General features: G+C 45.0%; 1 protein-coding gene across 1 annotated transcript in view; it reads right to left on the bottom strand.

The window, feature by feature from the left end:
• The window catches only part of LOC120060834 (meteorin-like), a 29764-nt gene extending 12712 nt beyond the window's left edge, over positions 1-17052 (bottom strand). Inside the window, exon 1 of the mRNA XM_039010254.1 lies at positions 16820-17052. Coding sequence (XP_038866182.1) covers positions 16820-17052 — 233 coding nt within the window. The remainder of the gene's footprint in view (positions 1-16819) is intronic.
• Positions 17053-22213: the final 5161 nt, after the last annotated feature.

The following is a 22213-nucleotide window of genomic DNA, read 5'->3' as shown; positions in this document are numbered from 1 at the left end:
TTGCATAGTTAAATAAAGATTAAATAAAAACAGTTGATGTTGAGATGTGTCTGTTACTTGAACTCTGTGAAAAATGTATTTTGCCTGCAATTTCTGAGGCTGGTAACTCTAATGAACTTATCCTCTGCAGCAAAGGTAACTCTGGGTCTTCCTTTCCTGTGGAGGTCCTCATGAGAGCCAGTTTCATCATAGCGCTTGATGGTTTTTGCGACTGCACTTGTCCAAAGTTCTTGAAATTTTCTGCTTTGACTGACCTTCATGTCTTAAAGTAATGATAGACTGTTGTTTCTCTCTACTTATTTGAGCTGTTCTTGCCATTATATGGACTTGAAATGTTACCAAATAGGGCTATCTTCTGTATAGCACCCCTACCTTGTCACAACACAACTGATTGGCTAACAATTTTTAAGAAGAAAATAAATTCCACAAATTAACTTTTAACAAGGCACACCTGTTAATTGAAATGCATTCCAGGTGACTACTTCATGAAGCTGGTTGAGAGAATGCCAAGAGTGTGCAAAGCTGTCATCAAGGCAAAGGGTGGCTTTTATTAAGAACCTAAAATAGAAAATATATTTTGATTTGTTTAACACTTTTTTGGTTACTACATGATTCTATATGTGTTATTTCATAGATTTGATGTCTTCACTATTTTTCTACACTGTACAAAATAGTTAAAAAAATATGGAATGAGTAGGTGTGTCAACTTTTGACTGATACTGTACGTATGTGTGTGTGTGTGCATGCTTCTGTTTCTCTCTGCAATGTGTGTGTTTTATACGGCCTATGGTGTGTGTGTCTGCATGCATTTCTGCCTGTGATGAAAAGCAGGGAAAGGCCTTCTTCTGATTTGAGTTATGAGAAGGCCTCAGACACCATTGTCTCTGTGAGGACAGAGCTTTGTTCGCCCTGGGGCAATTCAAAGGACCAGCATCTCAAGGAAACAGAGGCGGAGGGTAATAGAGTCAACGACGATATTAATATATTAGTGGCTAAACTTAGTCATGGGCACTATTGCTATGAATATGCATTCATTTGCACATTGTGCATCCTGCACACAAACGTATGAATACATACACTGTACAGTACACGCGTATCCATAAAATCAATGATTCCCACAGTGACCATACGTACATATAACAACCAGAAGTCATGGATTACAGGCAACATCCGACTGAGCTAAAGGTAAGAGCTGCCGCGTTCAAGCAGCGGGACACTTATCCGGATGCTTATAAGAAATCCCTCTTAGGCCTCCGATGAACATTCAAACAGGCAAAGCGTCAATACAGGACTAAGATCGAATACTACTATTTGATGTTTGTCGGATGTGGCAGGGCTTGCAAATCACTGATTACAAAAGGAAACCCAGCCACGAGCAGCCCAGTGACACAAGCCTATCAGACGAGCTAAATGCCTTCTATGCTGGTTTCGAGGTAAGCCATACTGAACCATGCATGAGAGGACTAGCTGTTCCAGATGACTGTGTGATCACGCTCTCCGTAGCCGATGTGAGTAACACATTTAAACAGGTTAACATTCACAAGGCAGCATGGCCAGATGGATTACCAGGACGCATACTCAGAGCATGCGCTGCCAGCTGGCAAGTATCTTCACTGACATTTTCAACCTCACCTGACCCAGTCTGTAATACCTACATGTTTCAAGCAGACCACCATAGTCCTAGTGCTCAAGAATGCCAAGGTAACCTGTCTGAATGTTTATCGCCCCGTAGCACTCACATATGTAGCCATGAAATGCTTTGAAATGCTGGTTATGGCTCACATCAACATCATAACCCCAGACACCCTGGACCCACTCCAATTCTCATACTGCCCCAACAGATCCAAATGTGACGCAATCTCTGATGCACTCCACACTGCTCTTTCCCACCTGGACAAAAGGAACACCGTGAGAATGCTGTAAATTGACTACACCTCAGCATTCAACACCATTCAAATCAAATCAAATGTATTTATATAGCCCTTCTTACAACAGCTGATATCTCAAAGTGCTGTACAGAAACCCAGCCTAAAACCCCAAACAGCAAGCAATGCAGGTGTAGAAGAACCTAGAGAGGAACCAGGCTATGAGGGGTGGCCAGTCCTCTTCTGGCTGTGCCGGGTTAAGATTATAACAGAACATGGCCAAGATGTTCAAATGTTCATAAATGACCAGCATGGTCAAATAATAATAATCACAGTAGTTGTCGAGGGTGCAGCAAGTCAGCACCTCAGGAGTAAATGTCAGTTGGCTTTTCATAGCCGATCATTAAGAGTATCTCTACCGCTCCTGCTGTCTCTAGAGAGTTGAAAACAGCAAGTCTTGGACAGGTAGCACGTCCGGTGAACAGGTCAGGGTTCCATAGCCACAGGCAGAACAGTTGAAACTGGAGCAGCAGCACGGCCAGGTGGACTGGGGACAGCAAGGAGTCATCATGCCAGGTAGTCCTGAGGCATGGTCCTAGGGCTCAGGTCCTCCGAGAGAGAGAAAGAAAGAGAGAAAGAGAGAGATAATTAGAGAGAGCATACTTAAATTCACACAGGACACCGGATAAGACAGGAGAAGTACTCCAGATATAACAAACTGACCCTAGCCCCCCGACACATAAACTACTGCAGCATAAATACTGGAGGCTGAGACAGGAGGGGTCAGGAGACACTGTGGCCCCATCCAATGATACCCCCGGACAGGGCCAAACAGGAAGGATATAACCCCACCCACTTTGCCAAAGCACAGCCCCCACACCACTAGACGGATATCTTCAACCACCAACTTACCATCCTGAGACAAGGCCGAGTATAGCCCACAAAGATCTCCGCCACGGCACAACCCAAGGGGGGCCGCCAACCCAGACAGGAAGATCACGTCACTGACTCAACCCACTCAAGTGACGCACCCCTCCTAGGGACGGCATGAAAGAGCACCAGTAAGCCAGTGACTCAGCCCCTGTAATAGGGTTAGAGGCAGAGAATCCCAGTGGCGAGAGGGGAACCGGCCAGGCAGAGACAGCAAGGGCGGTTCGTTGCTCCAGAGCCTTTCCGTTCACCTTCACACTCCTGGGCCAGACTACACTCAATCATATGACCCACTGAAGAGATGAGTCTTCAGTAAAGACTAAAAAGTTGAGACCGAGTCTGCGTCTCTCACATGGGTAGGCAGACCATTCCATAAAAATTGAGATCTTTAGGAGAACGCCCTGCCTCCAGCTGTTTGCTTAGAAATTCTAGGGACAATTAGGAGGCCTGCGTCTTGTGACCGTATCATACGTGTAGGTATGTACGGCAGGACCAAATCGGAAAGATAGGTAGGAGCTAGCCCATGTAATGCAAGCCCACCATTGTGCCCTCCAAGCTTATCACTAAGGTAATGATTAATGTAAGGATTAAACACCTCCCTCTGCAACTGGATCCTGGAATTCCTGACGAGCCGCCCCCAGGTGGTGAGGGTAGGAAACAACACATCCATCACACTGACCCTCAACACTGGGGCCCCTCAGGGGATCGTGCTTGTCCCCTCTTGTACACCCTGTTCACGCACGACTGCATGGCTGTCACACGACTCCAACCCCATTATTCATTTTGCCAACGACACGACAGTGCTAGGCCTGATCACCGACGATGATGAGACAGCCTACAGGGAGGAGGTCAGAGACCTGGCAGTTGGTGCCAGTACAACAAACTCTCCCTCAACGTCATCAAGGCAAAAGAGCTGAACGGGGACTACAGGAAACACTCACATTCACATCAACGAGGCTGTAGTGGAGCGAGTTGAGAGCTTCACGTGCCTCGGTGTCCACATCCCTAAGGACCTATCATGGTTCAAACACACCAACACAGTCGTGAAAAGGGCACGACAATGCCTCTTCCCCATCAAGAGGCTGAAAAGATTTGACATGGGCCCTCAGATCCTCAAAAAAGTTCTACAGCTGCATCATTGAGAGCATCTTGACTGGCTGTATCACCGCTTGGTATGGCAACTGCTTGGTATCCGCCCGCAAGACGCTACAGAGGGTAATGCGTACGGCCCAGTACATCACTGGGGCCGAGCTCCCTGCCATCCAGGACCTCTATAATAGGCGTGTCAGAGGGAGGCTCTATAAATTGTCAGACTCCAGCCACCCAAGTCATAGACTTCTCTCTGCTACTGCATGGCAAAGCTGTACCGGAGCGCCAAGTCTGGGACCAAAAGGCTCCTGAACAGCGTCTAGCCGTAAGACTGCTGAACAGTTGATCAAATGGCTACTCGAACAATTTGTATTGACGCACTAATTTTTGTTGTTGCACTGATTCTCTTGCACTGCACTATGCACACTCACTGGACTCTACCCACACACTCACATATACTACACTGACACTCCAACACACACACACACACACACACACACACACACACACACACACACACACACACACACACACACACACACACACACACACACACACACACACACACACACACACACGCTCACACACACAAAACACATGCATATTGACGACACACACACACAATCCTGATTAACTAGTCACTTTTAACCCAACCTACATGTCCATATTACCTCAATCCCCCAGGACATTGACTCCGTACTTTGTTCCTTGTATATAGCTTTTGTTTTGGTGCAAATGTTCTTACTTTTTAACTTTGCATTGTTGGGAAAGGGCTCGTAAGTAAGCATTTCATGGTGAAGTCTACACTTGTTGTATTTGGCGCATGGGACAAATACAATTTGATTTCACACTCTTACCATGACCTAAGCAGTTCCCCAGGGAGGGCACCTCCATCTCAAACTTGTTTTCTTGCTTGGGTTGCATTTTTGCAATTCCAGTTTACACCGGCAGTTCAGCACACAGCACAGTTTCAGAGAACAGAGAGGATGCTTTTGCCAATTTAGGGAGTAGTCAGCGGTGTGTGTGAGTGTGTAAGTATTGTAAAATGTCCTCATTCTTAGCACAATGTGATCATTGATTACAAAACAAAGGTTTGACTGTTCCCATGCTTCAAACAGTGAACCAGATTTTCTCTGTTGTAGAGTTTACTCATCTTCTCATGAGTCTGTGTTCACAGTATTCTCATTGGCTTGTGAATGCAGTATCTTTAAACACTGTACTTCTGTGAGTATGACACTTTGCATGTGTATATTAAAACCTGTTTGGGCTGCAGCCCGACACCGGTACACTTATGACAACATCCAGCTCAAGTGCAGGGCGCGAAATTCAAAAGATATTTTTTAAAAATATTTAACTTTCACACATTAACAAGTCCAAGACACCAGATGAAAGGTACACATCTTGTGAATCAAGCCAACATGTCCGATTTTTAAAATGTTTTACAGGGAAGACAAAATATGTAAATCTATTAGCTAACCACGTTAGCAAAAGACACCACTTTTCTTAGTCCATCAGTTTTTTACTCCATCAGTAGCTATCACAAATTCGACCAAATAAAGAAATAAATAGCCACTAACCAAGAAAAAACTTCATCAGATGACAGTCTGATAACATATTTATTGTATAGCATATGTTTTGTTCGAAAAATTTGCATATTTCAGGTATAAATCATAGTTTACATTTCAGCTACAATCAGAAATTGCACCGAAAGCAGCCATAATATTTACAGACACCAACGTCAAATACCTAATTACTCATCATAAAACATTTCTGAAAAATACATAGTGTACAGCAATTGAAAGACAGGCATCTTGTGATTCCAGACAATATTTCCGATTTTATTAAATGTTTTACAGCGAAAACAAAATGTAGCGCTATATTAGCGTAGCCACAATAGCCAGAAACACTTGGGCGCCCACGACCAGTTCACATGCACGACAGATATTAGAAATAGCATCATAAAATGTTTCTTACTTTTGGTGATCTTCCGTCAGAATGTTGTCCTTTGTCCAGAACAGTCGTTGTTTTGATCTGGAACGGCAAATATCCCTCTTCATTTAGCATGCACCCTAGCCGACTGGCACGGATCTCTCCAACGACAACAAAGTCAGAGAACGGAACACGGCAAAACTCCCGAAAAAATTTCAATAATCTGATTAAACTATATTGAAAAAACATACGTTACGATGATATGGTCACATGTATCAAATAAAATCCGAGCCGGAGATAGTTGTCGTCCATAACGGCAGCAAAACAGAAGGCAATCCCACTGTCCAAGTCGCGCGCTTCAGAGTACCGGAAATGACGGTCACGTCATACAAAGAGCTTGTATTCCAATTCAGATGAAGATAAACACAACATTTCTTCTCTCACAGCCTCTTGACACCCAGAGGAAGGCGTATGAAGTGTACGTAGACTCTTACGTATCATGACCATGTATAGGCAGGAAGTTGAACAGAGCATATATTTCTGACATTCCACTTCCTGGTCAGGAAAAGTGCTGCAGAATGAGTTCTGTTTCACTCAGAGAAATAATTCAAACGGTTTTAGAAACTAGAGAGTGTTTTCTATCCAATAGTAATAATAATATGCATATTGTACGAGCAAGAATTGAGTACGAGGCCGTTTGAAATGGGCACTATTTAACTGGCTACTCAATACTGCCCCTTGCAGCCATAACAGGTTAAACACTGCATATTTATTTGGTATACGTATGCCTCTCTCTCTGTGTGTGTGTGTATGTCCATACTTGTGCGTGTGCACTTTGTGTATTTACAGTGCATACGGAAAGTATTCAGACCCCTTGACTTAATCCAGATTTTGTTACGTTACAGCCTTATTCTAAAATGGATTAAAAAGAGAACACAAGAACACCTTGACCTCCATCATTCCTAAATGGAAGAAGTTTGGAACCACAAAGACTCATCCTAGACCTGGCTACCAGGCCAAACTGGCCAATTGGGGGAGAAGTAGGGAGGTGACCAAGAAATCGATGGTCACTCTGACAGAGCTCCAGACTTCCTCTGTGGAGATGGGAGAACCTTCCAAAAGGACAACAATCTCTGCAGCACTCCACCAATCAGGTATTTATGGTAGAGTGGCCAGACGGAAGCCACTTTTCTCTGCAGTGAAAGGCACATGCTTGGAGTTTGCCACCTAAGTTTGCACCTAAAGGACTCTCAGACCATGAGAAACAATATTCTCTGGTCTGATGAAACCTCAATGCCAAGCGTCACGTCTGAAGGAACCCTGTCACCATTCCTATGGTGAAGCACGGTGCTGGCAGCATCACGCTGTGGGGATGTTTTTCAGTGGCAGGGACTGGGAGACTAGGCTTCGGGGACTGGGAGACTGAAGTCTCTGAATGTCCTTGAGTGGCCCAGCCAAAGCCTAGACTTGAACCCAATCGAACATCTCTGGAGAGACCTGAAAATAGCTGTGCAGCGACGCTCCCCATCCAACCTGACAGCGTTTAAGTGGATCTGCAGAGAATAATGGGAAAAACTCCCCAAATACAGGTGTGCCAAGCTTGTAGCATTATACCCAAGAAGACTCAAGGCTGATCGCTGCCAGAGGTGCTTCAACAAAGAACTGAGTAAAGGGTCTGAATACTTATTTAAAGGTGTGAAATTATGTGATATTTCATTTTTAGAATTTCAATATATTTGCAAAAAATTAATAATAACCTGTTTTTCTTTGTCATTATGGTGTATTGTGTGTAGATTGATGAGGAACATTTTTAATTTAATCAATTTTAGAATAAGGCTGTAAAGTAACAAAATGTGGAAAAGTGAAGGTGTCTGAATACTTTCCGAATGCACTGTATTTGGTATATTTATTCCTCTGTGTATGTGCGTGCGTACATATATGCTTGTGTGTGTATGTGTGTGTGTGTATGCTGGGAGGAGGGCAGTGTAGTGTTACCTGACGCTTACGGAAGCCTGACTCTGGAGCAGGTCTAGTGCCATCTCTGTCAGTCTTTCCCAGGCCCATAATCAGAAATTAGCCCTCTGACCAACATGGCTGACCTCTCCTGGTGCTACTCCTGGATCAAAGACCCAAGCTACAGAGCACTTTTCCCATAGCTGGAGGGCTAATCTGTGTGTGCACCTGTATATGTAGCTAGCAGTTTTATGTGTCCATAAGTGGAGGCCTACTTTGCATTTCCTTCCCACAATAGTGGGATAAGTGTGTATATAGTATGGAGATAAATAGTATGGAGTATGGAGATGAATTGCTGCCAAAATGTTGTACATTTAACAAGAATAATTAACAAATGAATTATGAATTAGGCTACTGATTCATACTGTAATATATGCATATATTGAGTTTGTACGTGAAAACTATCCAAACTAAAATGTATGCATCACTAAAATGTTACCTAAGCAGTAGGCTACTGATTCACTATGTATAATATGCATATAATTCAGTTTTTATGTTATAACTATCCAAACTAAAATGTATGCATCATTTAATAACTTTCCAAACTAAAATGTTACTTACGTAAATGTTTTTCTGTAATCCTACCCTTCCCCACCCTCACGGCAGCTTTCCATGGCAAATCAGTGCAAATCTACTTTATCTGACATTCCTGCTATTTGTTCTCCAGCTCTGTGACATCTATCCCCGGTAATGAGAATGTCCAACTCCTTTTTCTCTGCTAATCAGACTGCTCATTGTACCTCAGACATTATGTAATCTTTAAGACCGTGTACCGAGAATGCTGTAAATTGACTACACCTCAGCATTCAACACCATTCAAATCAAATCAAATGTATTTATATAGCCCTTCTTACAACAGCTGATATCTCAAAGTGCTGTACAGAAACCCAGCCTAAAACCCCAAACAGCAAGCAATGCAGGTGTAGAAGAACCTAGAGAGGAACCAGGCTATGAGGGGTGGCCAGTCCTCTTCTGGCTGTGCCGGGTTAAGATTATAACAGAACATGGCCAAGATGTTCAAATGTTCATAAATGACCAGCATGGTCAAATAATAATAATCACAGTAGTTGTCGAGGGTGCAGCAAGTCAGCACCTCAGGAGTAAATGTCAGTTGGCTTTTCATAGCCGATCATTAAGAGTATCTCTACCGCTCCTGCTGTCTCTAGAGAGTTGAAAACAGCAAGTCTTGGACAGGTAGCACGTCCGGTGAACAGGTCAGGGTTCCATAGCCACAGGCAGAACAGTTGAAACTGGAGCAGCAGCACGGCCAGGTGGACTGGGGACAGCAAGGAGTCATCATGCCAGGTAGTCCTGAGGCATGGTCCTAGGGCTCAGGTCCTCCGAGAGAGAGAAAGAAAGAGAGAAAGAGAGAGATAATTAGAGAGAGCATACTTAAATTCACACAGGACACCGGATAAGACAGGAGAAGTACTCCAGATATAACAAACTGACCCTAGCCCCCCGACACATAAACTACTGCAGCATAAATACTGGAGGCTGAGACAGGAGGGGTCAGGAGACACTGTGGCCCCATCCAATGATACCCCCGGACAGGGCCAAACAGGAAGGATATAACCCCACCCACTTTGCCAAAGCACAGCCCCCACACCACTAGACGGATATCTTCAACCACCAACTTACCATCCTGAGACAAGGCCGAGTATAGCCCACAAAGATCTCCGCCACGGCACAACCCAAGGGGGGCCGCCAACCCAGACAGGAAGATCACGTCACTGACTCAACCCACTCAAGTGACGCACCCCTCCTAGGGACGGCATGAAAGAGCACCAGTAAGCCAGTGACTCAGCCCCTGTAATAGGGTTAGAGGCAGAGAATCCCAGTGGCGAGAGGGGAACCGGCCAGGCAGAGACAGCAAGGGCGGTTCGTTGCTCCAGAGCCTTTCCGTTCACCTTCACACTCCTGGGCCAGACTACACTCAATCATATGACCCACTGAAGAGATGAGTCTTCAGTAAAGACTAAAAAGTTGAGACCGAGTCTGCGTCTCTCACATGGGTAGGCAGACCATTCCATAAAAATTGAGATCTTTAGGAGAACGCCCTGCCTCCAGCTGTTTGCTTAGAAATTCTAGGGACAATTAGGAGGCCTGCGTCTTGTGACCGTATCATACGTGTAGGTATGTACGGCAGGACCAAATCGGAAAGATAGGTAGGAGCTAGCCCATGTAATGCAAGCCCACCATTGTGCCCTCCAAGCTTATCACTAAGGTAATGATTAATGTAAGGATTAAACACCTCCCTCTGCAACTGGATCCTGGAATTCCTGACGAGCCGCCCCCAGGTGGTGAGGGTAGGAAACAACACATCCATCACACTGACCCTCAACACTGGGGCCCCTCAGGGGATCGTGCTTGTCCCCTCTTGTACACCCTGTTCACGCACGACTGCATGGCTGTCACACGACTCCAACCCCATTATTCATTTTGCCAACGACACGACAGTGCTAGGCCTGATCACCGACGATGATGAGACAGCCTACAGGGAGGAGGTCAGAGACTTGGCAGTTGGTGCCAGTACAACAAACTCTCCCTCAACGTCATCAAGGCAAAAGAGCTGAACGGGGACTACAGGAAACACTCACATTCACATCAACGAGGCTGTAGTGGAGCGAGTTGAGAGCTTCACGTGCCTCGGTGTCCACATCCCTAAGGACCTATCATGGTTCAAACACACCAACACAGTCGTGAAAAGGGCACGACAATGCCTCTTCCCCATCAAGAGGCTGAAAAGATTTGACATGGGCCCTCAGATCCTCAAAAAAGTTCTACAGCTGCATCATTGAGAGCATCTTGACTGGCTGTATCACCGCTTGGTATGGCAACTGCTTGGTATCCGCCCGCAAGACGCTACAGAGGGTAATGCGTACGGCCCAGTACATCACTGGGGCCGAGCTCCCTGCCATCCAGGACCTCTATAATAGGCGTGTCAGAGGGAGGCTCTATAAATTGTCAGACTCCAGCCACCCAAGTCATAGACTTCTCTCTGCTACTGCATGGCAAAGCTGTACCGGAGCGCCAAGTCTGGGACCAAAAGGCTCCTGAACAGCGTCTAGCCGTAAGACTGCTGAACAGTTGATCAAATGGCTACTCGAACAATTTGTATTGACGCACTAATTTTTGTTGTTGCACTGATTCTCTTGCACTGCACTATGCACACTCACTGGACTCTACCCACACACTCACATATACTACACTGACACTCCAACACACACACACACACACACACACACACACACACACACACACACACACACACACACACACACACACACACACACACACACACACACACACACACACACACACACACACGCTCACACACACAAAACACATGCATATTGACGACACACACACACAATCCTGATTAACTAGTCACTTTTAACCCAACCTACATGTCCATATTACCTCAATCCCCCAGGACATTGACTCCGTACTTTGTTCCTTGTATATAGCTTTTGTTTTGGTGCAAATGTTCTTACTTTTTAACTTTGCATTGTTGGGAAAGGGCTCGTAAGTAAGCATTTCATGGTGAAGTCTACACTTGTTGTATTTGGCGCATGGGACAAATACAATTTGATTTCACACTCTTACCATGACCTAAGCAGTTCCCCAGGGAGGGCACCTCCATCTCAAACTTGTTTTCTTGCTTGGGTTGCATTTTTGCAATTCCAGTTTACACCGGCAGTTCAGCACACAGCACAGTTTCAGAGAACAGAGAGGATGCTTTTGCCAATTTAGGGAGTAGTCAGCGGTGTGTGTGAGTGTGTAAGTATTGTAAAATGTCCTCATTCTTAGCACAATGTGATCATTGATTACAAAACAAAGGTTTGACTGTTCCCATGCTTCAAACAGTGAACCAGATTTTCTCTGTTGTAGAGTTTACTCATCTTCTCATGAGTCTGTGTTCACAGTATTCTCATTGGCTTGTGAATGCAGTATCTTTAAACACTGTACTTCTGTGAGTATGACACTTTGCATGTGTATATTAAAACCTGTTTGGGCTGCAGCCCGACACCGGTACACTTATGACAACATCCAGCTCAAGTGCAGGGCGCGAAATTCAAAAGATATTTTTTAAAAATATTTAACTTTCACACATTAACAAGTCCAAGACACCAGATGAAAGGTACACATCTTGTGAATCAAGCCAACATGTCCGATTTTTAAAATGTTTTACAGGGAAGACAAAATATGTAAATCTATTAGCTAACCACGTTAGCAAAAGACACCACTTTTCTTAGTCCATCAGTTTTTTACTCCATCAGTAGCTATCACAAATTCGACCAAATAAAGAAATAAATAGCCACTAACCAAGAAAAAACTTCATCAGATGACAGTCTGATAACATATTTATTGTATAGCATATGTTTTGTTCGAAAAATTTGCATATTTCAGGTATAAATCATAGTTTACATTTCAGCTACAATCAGAAATTGCACCGAAAGCAGCCATAATATTTACAGACACCAACGTCAAATACCTAATTACTCATCATAAAACATTTCTGAAAAATACATAGTGTACAGCAATTGAAAGACAGGCATCTTGTGATTCCAGACAATATTTCCGATTTTATTAAATGTTTTACAGCGAAAACAAAATGTAGCGCTATATTAGCGTAGCCACAATAGCCAGAAACACTTGGGCGCCCACGACCAGTTCACATGCACGACAGATATTAGAAATAGCATCATAAAATGTTTCTTACTTTTGGTGATCTTCCGTCAGAATGTTGTCCTTTGTCCAGAACAGTCGTTGTTTTGATCTGGAACGGCAAATATCCCTCTTCATTTAGCATGCACCCTAGCCGACTGGCACGGATCTCTCCAACGACAACAAAGTCAGAGAACGGAACACGGCAAAACTCCCGAAAAAATTTCAATAATCTGATTAAACTATATTGAAAAAACATACGTTACGATGATATGGTCACATGTATCAAATAAAATCCGAGCCGGAGATAGTTGTCGTCCATAACGGCAGCAAAACAGAAGGCAATCCCACTGTCCAAGTCGCGCGCTTCAGAGTACCGGAAATGACGGTCACGTCATACAAAGAGCTTGTATTCCAATTCAGATGAAGATAAACACAACATTTCTTCTCTCACAGCCTCTTGACACCCAGAGGAAGGCGTATGAAGTGTACGTAGACTCTTACGTATCATGACCATGTATAGGCAGGAAGTTGAACAGAGCATATATTTCTGACATTCCACTTCCTGGTCAGGAAAAGTGCTGCAGAATGAGTTCTGTTTCACTCAGAGAAATAATTCAAACGGTTTTAGAAACTAGAGAGTGTTTTCTATCCAATAGTAATAATAATATGCATATTGTACGAGCAAGAATTGAGTACGAGGCCGTTTGAAATGGGCACTATTTAACTGGCTACTCAATACTGCCCCTTGCAGCCATAACAGGTTAAACACTGCATATTTATTTGGTATACGTATGCCTCTCTCTCTGTGTGTGTGTGTATGTCCATACTTGTGCGTGTGCACTTTGTGTATTTACAGTGCATACGGAAAGTATTCAGACCCCTTGACTTAATCCAGATTTTGTTACGTTACAGCCTTATTCTAAAATGGATTAAAAAGAGAACACAAGAACACCTTGACCTCCATCATTCCTAAATGGAAGAAGTTTGGAACCACAAAGACTCATCCTAGACCTGGCTACCAGGCCAAACTGGCCAATTGGGGGAGAAGTAGGGAGGTGACCAAGAAATCGATGGTCACTCTGACAGAGCTCCAGACTTCCTCTGTGGAGATGGGAGAACCTTCCAAAAGGACAACAATCTCTGCAGCACTCCACCAATCAGGTATTTATGGTAGAGTGGCCAGACGGAAGCCACTTTTCTCTGCAGTGAAAGGCACATGCTTGGAGTTTGCCACCTAAGTTTGCACCTAAAGGACTCTCAGACCATGAGAAACAATATTCTCTGGTCTGATGAAACCTCAATGCCAAGCGTCACGTCTGAAGGAACCCTGTCACCATTCCTATGGTGAAGCACGGTGCTGGCAGCATCACGCTGTGGGGATGTTTTTCAGTGGCAGGGACTGGGAGACTAGGCTTCGGGGACTGGGAGACTGAAGTCTCTGAATGTCCTTGAGTGGCCCAGCCAAAGCCTAGACTTGAACCCAATCGAACATCTCTGGAGAGACCTGAAAATAGCTGTGCAGCGACGCTCCCCATCCAACCTGACAGCGTTTAAGTGGATCTGCAGAGAATAATGGGAAAAACTCCCCAAATACAGGTGTGCCAAGCTTGTAGCATTATACCCAAGAAGACTCAAGGCTGATCGCTGCCAGAGGTGCTTCAACAAAGAACTGAGTAAAGGGTCTGAATACTTATTTAAAGGTGTGAAATTATGTGATATTTCATTTTTAGAATTTCAATATATTTGCAAAAAATTAATAATAACCTGTTTTTCTTTGTCATTATGGTGTATTGTGTGTAGATTGATGAGGAACATTTTTAATTTAATCAATTTTAGAATAAGGCTGTAAAGTAACAAAATGTGGAAAAGTGAAGGTGTCTGAATACTTTCCGAATGCACTGTATTTGGTATATTTATTCCTCTGTGTATGTGCGTGCGTACATATATGCTTGTGTGTGTATGTGTGTGTGTGTATGCTGGGAGGAGGGCAGTGTAGTGTTACCTGACGCTTACGGAAGCCTGACTCTGGAGCAGGTCTAGTGCCATCTCTGTCAGTCTTTCCCAGGCCCATAATCAGAAATTAGCCCTCTGACCAACATGGCTGACCTCTCCTGGTGCTACTCCTGGATCAAAGACCCAAGCTACAGAGCACTTTTCCCATAGCTGGAGGGCTAATCTGTGTGTGCACCTGTATATGTAGCTAGCAGTTTTATGTGTCCATAAGTGGAGGCCTACTTTGCATTTCCTTCCCACAATAGTGGGATAAGTGTGTATATAGTATGGAGATAAATAGTATGGAGTATGGAGATGAATTGCTGCCAAAATGTTGTACATTTAACAAGAATAATTAACAAATGAATTATGAATTAGGCTACTGATTCATACTGTAATATATGCATATATTGAGTTTGTACGTGAAAACTATCCAAACTAAAATGTATGCATCACTAAAATGTTACCTAAGCAGTAGGCTACTGATTCACTATGTATAATATGCATATAATTCAGTTTTTATGTTATAACTATCCAAACTAAAATGTATGCATCATTTAATAACTTTCCAAACTAAAATGTTACTTACGTAAATGTTTTTCTGTAATCCTACCCTTCCCCACCCTCACGGCAGCTTTCCATGGCAAATCAGTGCAAATCTACTTTATCTGACATTCCTGCTATTTGTTCTCCAGCTCTGTGACATCTATCCCCGGTAATGAGAATGTCCAACTCCTTTTTCTCTGCTAATCAGACTGCTCATTGTACCTCAGACATTATGTAATCTTTAAGACCGTGTACCACAGACACTTTGTTATCCTTAAGACAGTGTTATAATGGGTTTACTACAGCCACCTCATGTAAAGGGTTTATGTATGGCCTCATACGATCTCTCTTAATTATGTTTTACAGTATTTAAGAAGTTCAAATATGTCAAGGATTGAGTGGAGTACATGGCTTATTAGCCAGGAATGTATTGTAATCCTGGGAAAAAACGTAGAGTGGATGGGAAACTTTGGCATGCCTGAATGAAACTTCAGTTTTCCAGAGAGAAACTGTGGCATTCTCATACTCCGCCACATCAGTGCTAGTTTCTGATGAGTCGGTGGGATTGTGAGGCTGGTGTCTTCCCATCTCTATCCACCATTATGGGTTATTGTGTGAAGATTGATGAGGAAGAAAACAATTTAATCAATTTTCGAATAAGGCTGTAACATAACAAAATGTGGAAAAAGTGAAGGGGTCTGAATACTTTCCAATGCACTGTATATTTTAATGCAGTCATCTCCATTTTAATTTGAAGCTCTGGACTGGGAACTGTCGCCGGAAGCTCTGGACTGGGAATTGTCGCCGGAAGCTCTGGACTGTGAAAGCGCACTGGAAGCCTGATTCGTGGTGCCGGAACTGGTGGTACCGGACTGAGGACACGCACCTCAGGGCGAGTGCGGGGAAGAGGCACAGGCCGTACTGGACTGTGGAAGCGCACTGGAGGCCTGATGCGTGGTGCCGGAACTGGTGGTACCGGGCTGATGACACGCATCTCAGGGCGAGTGCGGAGAGGAGGCACAGGACGTACTGGACTGTGGAAGCGCACTGGAGGCCTGATGCGTGGTGCCGGAACTGGTGTTACCGGGCTGAGGACACGCACCTCAGGGCGAGTGCGGGGAAGAGGCACAGGCCGTACTGGACTGTGGAAGCGCACTGGAGGCCTGATGCGTGGTGCCGGAACTGGTGGTACCGGGCTGAGGACACGCACCTCAGGGCGAGTGCGGGGAAGAGGCACAGGCCTTACTGGACTGTGGAAGCGCACTGGAGGCCTGATGCGTGGTGCTGGAACTGGTGGTACCGGGCTGATGACACGCATCTCAGGGCGAGTGCGGAGAGGAGGCACAGGCCGTACTGGACTGTGGAGGCGCACTGGAGATCTGGAGCGTAGAGCTGGCACAATGTGTCCTGGCTGGATGCTCACTTGAGCCCGGCAAGTGCGGGGCGCTAGCACAGGGCGCACTGGGCTGTGCAGACGCACCGAAGACACAGTACGCAGAGCCGGCGCAGGATTTCTTGGTCCAAGGAGGTGTACTGGAGACCAGGAGCGCTGAGCCGGCACCATCCGGATGCCCATTCTAGCCCGGCAAATGCGAGGAGCTGGAATAGAACGCACCGGAGACACCGTGCGCATCACTGCGTAAAACGGTGTCTGACCAGTCACACGCTCCCCACGATAAGCACGAGGAGTTGGCTCAGGTCTCCAACCTGACTCAGCCAGTCTCCTCATGTGCCCCCCCACAACATTTTCTTGGGGCTGCCTCTCGGGCTTCCGTGCTAACCGTGTCCCCTCGTATCGTCGCCGTTCCTCCTGCGCTATCTCCACCTGCTTCCATGGCAAGGTCTTGTCCCCCGCCATTACCTCGTCCCAGGTCCAGGATGTCCTCCACTCATCTTTCTCCCGGGCCCAGGATGTCCGCTCCTCATTAACACGCTGCTTGGTCCTTTTGTGGTGGGTTCTTCTGTCACCTTCGTCATAAGGATCGGACCAAGGTGCAGCGTTGTATGCGTACATTCTATATTTATTAAAAGCATGAACACTGAACAAACTAACAAAACAACAAAACGAACCGTGAAGCTAATATAAATAGTGCAGACAGGCAACTAAACATAGAACAAGAACCCACGAACACAAAAGGGAAAATGGCTACCTAAATATGATCCCCAATCAGAGACAACGATAAACAGCTGCCTCTGATTGGGAACCATATTAGGCCCCCATAGACATACAAATTACCTAGACGTACAAAACCCCTAGACATACAAAAACCCTAGATAATACAAAAACTAGCATACCCACCCTCGTCACACCCTGACCTAACCAAAATATAAAGAAAACAGAGATATCTAAGGTCAGAGCGTGACATATACATATTACTACCAGTGCTTTTGTCGTTCCCCAACCCCCTCCAAGTCATCTAGCTGTCTTGTTTTGGAGGGAAACATTGGAGGGAAACTTTGGAGGGAATATGGCTTTTATGACAAATTGAATAAAACCTAAATAAAAATCTAATCATTTGAATCAACAGGGATAGGAGAGTGAACTGATAGTCATTCTTTTTTTAACTTCTTATGGCTGCAAGGGGCAGTATTGAGTAGCCAGTTAAATTGTGCCCATTTCAAACGGCCTCGTACTCAATTCTTGCTCGTACAATATGCATATTATTATTACTATTGGATAGAAAACACTCTCTAGTTTCTAAAACCGTTTTAATTATTTCTCTGAGTGAAACAGAAGTCATTCTGCAGCACACTTCCTGACCAGGAAGTGGAATGTCAGAAATCAATGCTCTGTTCAACTTCCTGCCTATACATGGGCATGATACGTAAGAGTCTACGTACACTTCATACACCTTCCCCTGGTTGTCAAGAGGCGGTGAGAGAAAAAATTTCGTGTTTATCTTGGTCTGAGGTGGAATAAAAGCTCTTTGTTTGACGTGACCGTCCATTTCCTGTTTCTGGAGCGCGCGAAAGAGGACATGGATTTGCCTTCTGTTTAGCTGTCGTTATGAACGACTAACATCTCCGGGATAGATTTTATTTGATACATGTGACCATATCATCGTAAAGTATGTTTTTTCAATATAGTTTCATCAGATTATTGAAAAATTTTCGGGAGTTTTGCCGTGTTCCGTTCTCTGACTTTGTTGACGTTGGAGAGCTTTGTGCCACTTGGCAAGTGCGCTTCCTAAATCGAGAGGGAAATTGAAGGTTCTAAATCCAAACACCGACTGTTCTGGACAAAGGACACCTTGTCCAACATTCTGATGAAAGATCAGCAAAAGTAAGACCCATTTTATGATGCTATTTCATATATCTGTCGAACTGTGTACTAGTCGTGGGCGGCCAACGTTTTGGCTACTCTAAGCTATACCGAAGCTGCATAACGTAATGAAGTTATTTTTAGAATTCTAACACTGTGATTTCATTAATAACTAATGGATCTATCATTTCCTATACAACATGTATTTTTTAGTTATGTTTATGAATAGCTATTTGGTCAGAATATGTGTGTCAGAAAAAGTGTCAGTAAAATATCCGAACGTTGTGGGAAATAGTAGCTACGTTAGCATAATGGGTAACCACTGATTTCAGCTCTAAATATGCACATTTTTGAACAAAACATAAGTGTATGTATAACCTGATGTTATAGGACTGTCATCTGAGGAAGAAAATCAAGGTTAGTCAAAAATTATATATCTTTTGCCTGTTTGTTACGATCGCTTACTTTTGCTACTGGGAAATTGCTTGTGTTTTTTGGCTATTGTGGCTACGCTAATATAACGCTATATTGTGTTTTCGCTGTAAAACACTTGATAAATCGGAAATATTGTCTGGAATCACAAGATGCCTGTCTTTCAATTGCTGTACACTATGTATTTTTCAGAAATGTTTTATGATGAGTATTTAGTTATTTGGCGTTGGTGTCTGTAAATTTTCTGTCTGCTTTCGGTGCAATTTCTGACTAACTGCAATGTAAACTATGATTTATACCTGAAATATGCACATTTTTCTAACAAAACATATGCTATACAATAAATATGTTATCAGACTGTCATCTGATGAAGTTGTTTCTTGGTTAGTGGCTATTTATATCTTTATTTGGTCGAATTTGTGATAGCTACTGATGGAGTAAAAAACTGATGGAGTAAGAAAAGTGGTGTCTTTTGCTAATGTGGTTAGCTAATAGATTTACATATTGTGTCTTCCCTGTAAAACATTTTAAAAATCGGACATGTTGGCTTGATTCACAAGATGTGTACCTTTCATATGCTGTATTGGACTTGTTAATGTGTGAAAGTTAAATATTTAAAAAAAATATCTTTTGAATTTCGCGCCCTGCACTTTGAGCTGGCTGTTGTCATAAGTGTACCGACGTCGGGCTTGCACGCCAAACAGGTTAAGCTGTAAGAAGGGACAGGAATGCAATTTGAAAGCTATTTGTCCTTTGTTTAACAGTACAGTAACCCTATTATACTGTATTTGCATCTCAAACCAAATACCACGGTATACTTCCTGTGTGTATTCTGTGGCTGCTTTACTTCTTACTCTATTTTTCCCTCTCTCCCACCTGTGGAGCCTGTGACCATGCATTGATTGTCATGAGACAACGTAGCACCAGTAAATCCATCTGCCATGTTTGCTGATAAGCTGAAGCATTCTCCTGTGCGCTTTTGAACACTGAGGAATGCACGAACCAACTCAAACCCCAGGTAAGGTTGGCTGCTCTGTTGACGTTCCCCTCTTTTGAAAGCCAATTTAATTTGAATCAAGCTATCGTTATCTCCCTTGCTTGTGGTAGAGAGAGTTGGAGATCACCCCCCCTCCTCTCTCTCTCTCTCTCAGGATAGAAGATTTGGTAATCAATTTGTGAAGGTTTATCAATATTAATCGATCATATACTTAAAAATAAATACATATCTTAAGGCCCCCCAGCTATTTACTGTAGCCTGAATGGAAACAAGCTGCTGTTGAACTTAATTTTACTCTAACCATGGCCTGTCCTGTCATTTACCTTATATATAGTGTTATCCCCTTATGAGGTTTGTGGCATGTGGCCGATTTCAGTCGTTGTCACGACTTCCGCCGAAGTCGGTCCCACTCCTTGTTCGGGAGGTGTTCGGCGGGCGACGTCACCGGCCATTTCTAGCCATCGCCGATCCACTTTTCATTTTCCATTTGTTTTGTTTTTATCTTACACACCTGGTTTCAATCCCCCAATTACCTGTTCATTATTTAACCCTCCGTTCCCCCATGTTTGTTTATGAGTGATTGTTTCTATGTAGGAATGTCCGTTATTGTGGGCTCTGTTTTGTATTGCATTTATTATATGTTGAGTAAAATACGTTTATTTACTCATGTCTGCTGTCATGCGCCTGACTCCTATACTCCAGCTACAGACAGACTTCCTTACAGAATCACTCACCCGAAAGAATGGAGTCAGCAGTAGCAGACACCCTCCCTTCAGAGATAGAGGACCGTGTCCAGCAGCACGCGACCATATTGCAACATCTGGGCACCGCCATGGATCGCGTGCTGCAGAAGATGGATCGTTGGGAGAGAGCAGGAGGTTTTCCAGCGCCTTCACTAGCCCCACCACAACAGGTCCCACTGTCCACCCCTCTTCCACCTGGTCCCAGCGTGATTCGACTCGCGCTCCCGAGGGAGTATGATGGGATGGCTGCCGGATGCCAGGGGTTTCTACTACAGGTGGAGCGCTACCTGGCGACCGTCCACCCGGCTCCTTCGGGGCGTGAGAGTGTGTCCGCCCTCGTCTCCTGCCTCTCAGGCAAAGCCCTGGAGTGGCCCAACGCCGTATGGAGTGAGGGTCGCGGAGTTGGATCATTACGCAGAGTTCATCCGCCACTTTCGGGCAGTGTTCGACCACCCGTCTGAGGGTCGAGCGGCGAGTGAACGTCTGTTCCACCTGAGGCAGGGGACGAGGAGCGTGCAGGATTTTGCCTTGGACTTCCGGACCCTGGCCGCCAGCGTGGGATGGAACGACAGGGCCCTGATCGATCCCTGCAGGTGGAGTCTGCACGAGGACGTCCGTCGGGAGTTGGCCTGCCGAGACACCACCCTCACATTGGACCAGCTGGTGGACATGTTCATCCGGCTGGACAACCTGCTGACTGCCCGCGGACGTCCGGATCGGGACCTATCAGTTCCATCCCCCAGCACCTCCGCTCCGACGCCCATGGAGCTGGGAGGTGCTGCACTTAGGGCGACCGGAGGAGGGGCCATTCCCTGCACCATCTGTGGCCGCAGAGGGCACACTGCTGGTCCGTGCTGGGGGGGCTCCTCAGGGAGTCGAGGCAGCAGGCAGGGCACTATCGTGTCACCCCAGGTGAGTCGGCTCCAGGCTCACCCTGAGTCCCCTGTTGCTCACATGTATGTGTTTATTTCATTTCCTGAGTTTTCCCCGCATTCCCAGCATAAGGCGCTAGTAGATTCAGGCGCAGCTGGGAATTTTATTGACTGTTTATTTGCTCATAGTTTAGGGATTCCCCTTGTTCCTGTGGAAATGCCCTTCCCTGTGCACACCCTAGATAGTCGACCATTAGGGTCAGGGCTTATTAGGGAGGCCACCGCTCCACTTGACATGGTTACGCAGGAGGGTCATAAGGAGAAAATCAGTCTCTTCCTTATTGATTCTCCTGCGTTTCCCGTGGTGCTGGTTGGACTGTCATGACCCCACTATTTCGTGGCAACAGAGGGCTCTCAAGGGGTGGTCACGAGAGTGCTCAGGGAGGTGTGTGGGGGTTTCCATCGGTGCGACTACGGTGGATGGAAAGTCCAGACCAGGTCTCCACCGTGCGCATCCCATAAATCTCCTGGTAGACGCAGCATTTCCTAGGAGTCACGTGTATCCTCTGTCACAGGAGGAGACGGTGGCTATGGGAACATATGTCTCCGAATCCCTGGGGCAGGGATACGTTCAGCCCTCCACTTTACCTGCCTCCTCGAGTTTCTTTTTTGTGAAGAAGAAGGATGGGGGTCTGCGCCCGTGTATTGACTATCGAGGGATCAATCAGATCACTGTGAGGTACAGCTACCCGGTGTTTCTCATCGCCAGTGCGATCGAGTCAATGCACGGGGTGCGCTTCTTCACAAAATTGGATCTCAGGAGCGCTTACAACCTGATGCGTATCCGGGAGGGGGACGGGTGGAAGATG

This window comes from Salvelinus namaycush, chromosome 16 (assembly GCF_016432855.1).
Source record: "Salvelinus namaycush isolate Seneca chromosome 16, SaNama_1.0, whole genome shotgun sequence".
Taxonomy (NCBI): Eukaryota; Metazoa; Chordata; class Actinopteri; order Salmoniformes; family Salmonidae; genus Salvelinus; species Salvelinus namaycush.
This window is presented reverse-complemented; position numbering and strand designations above follow the sequence as displayed.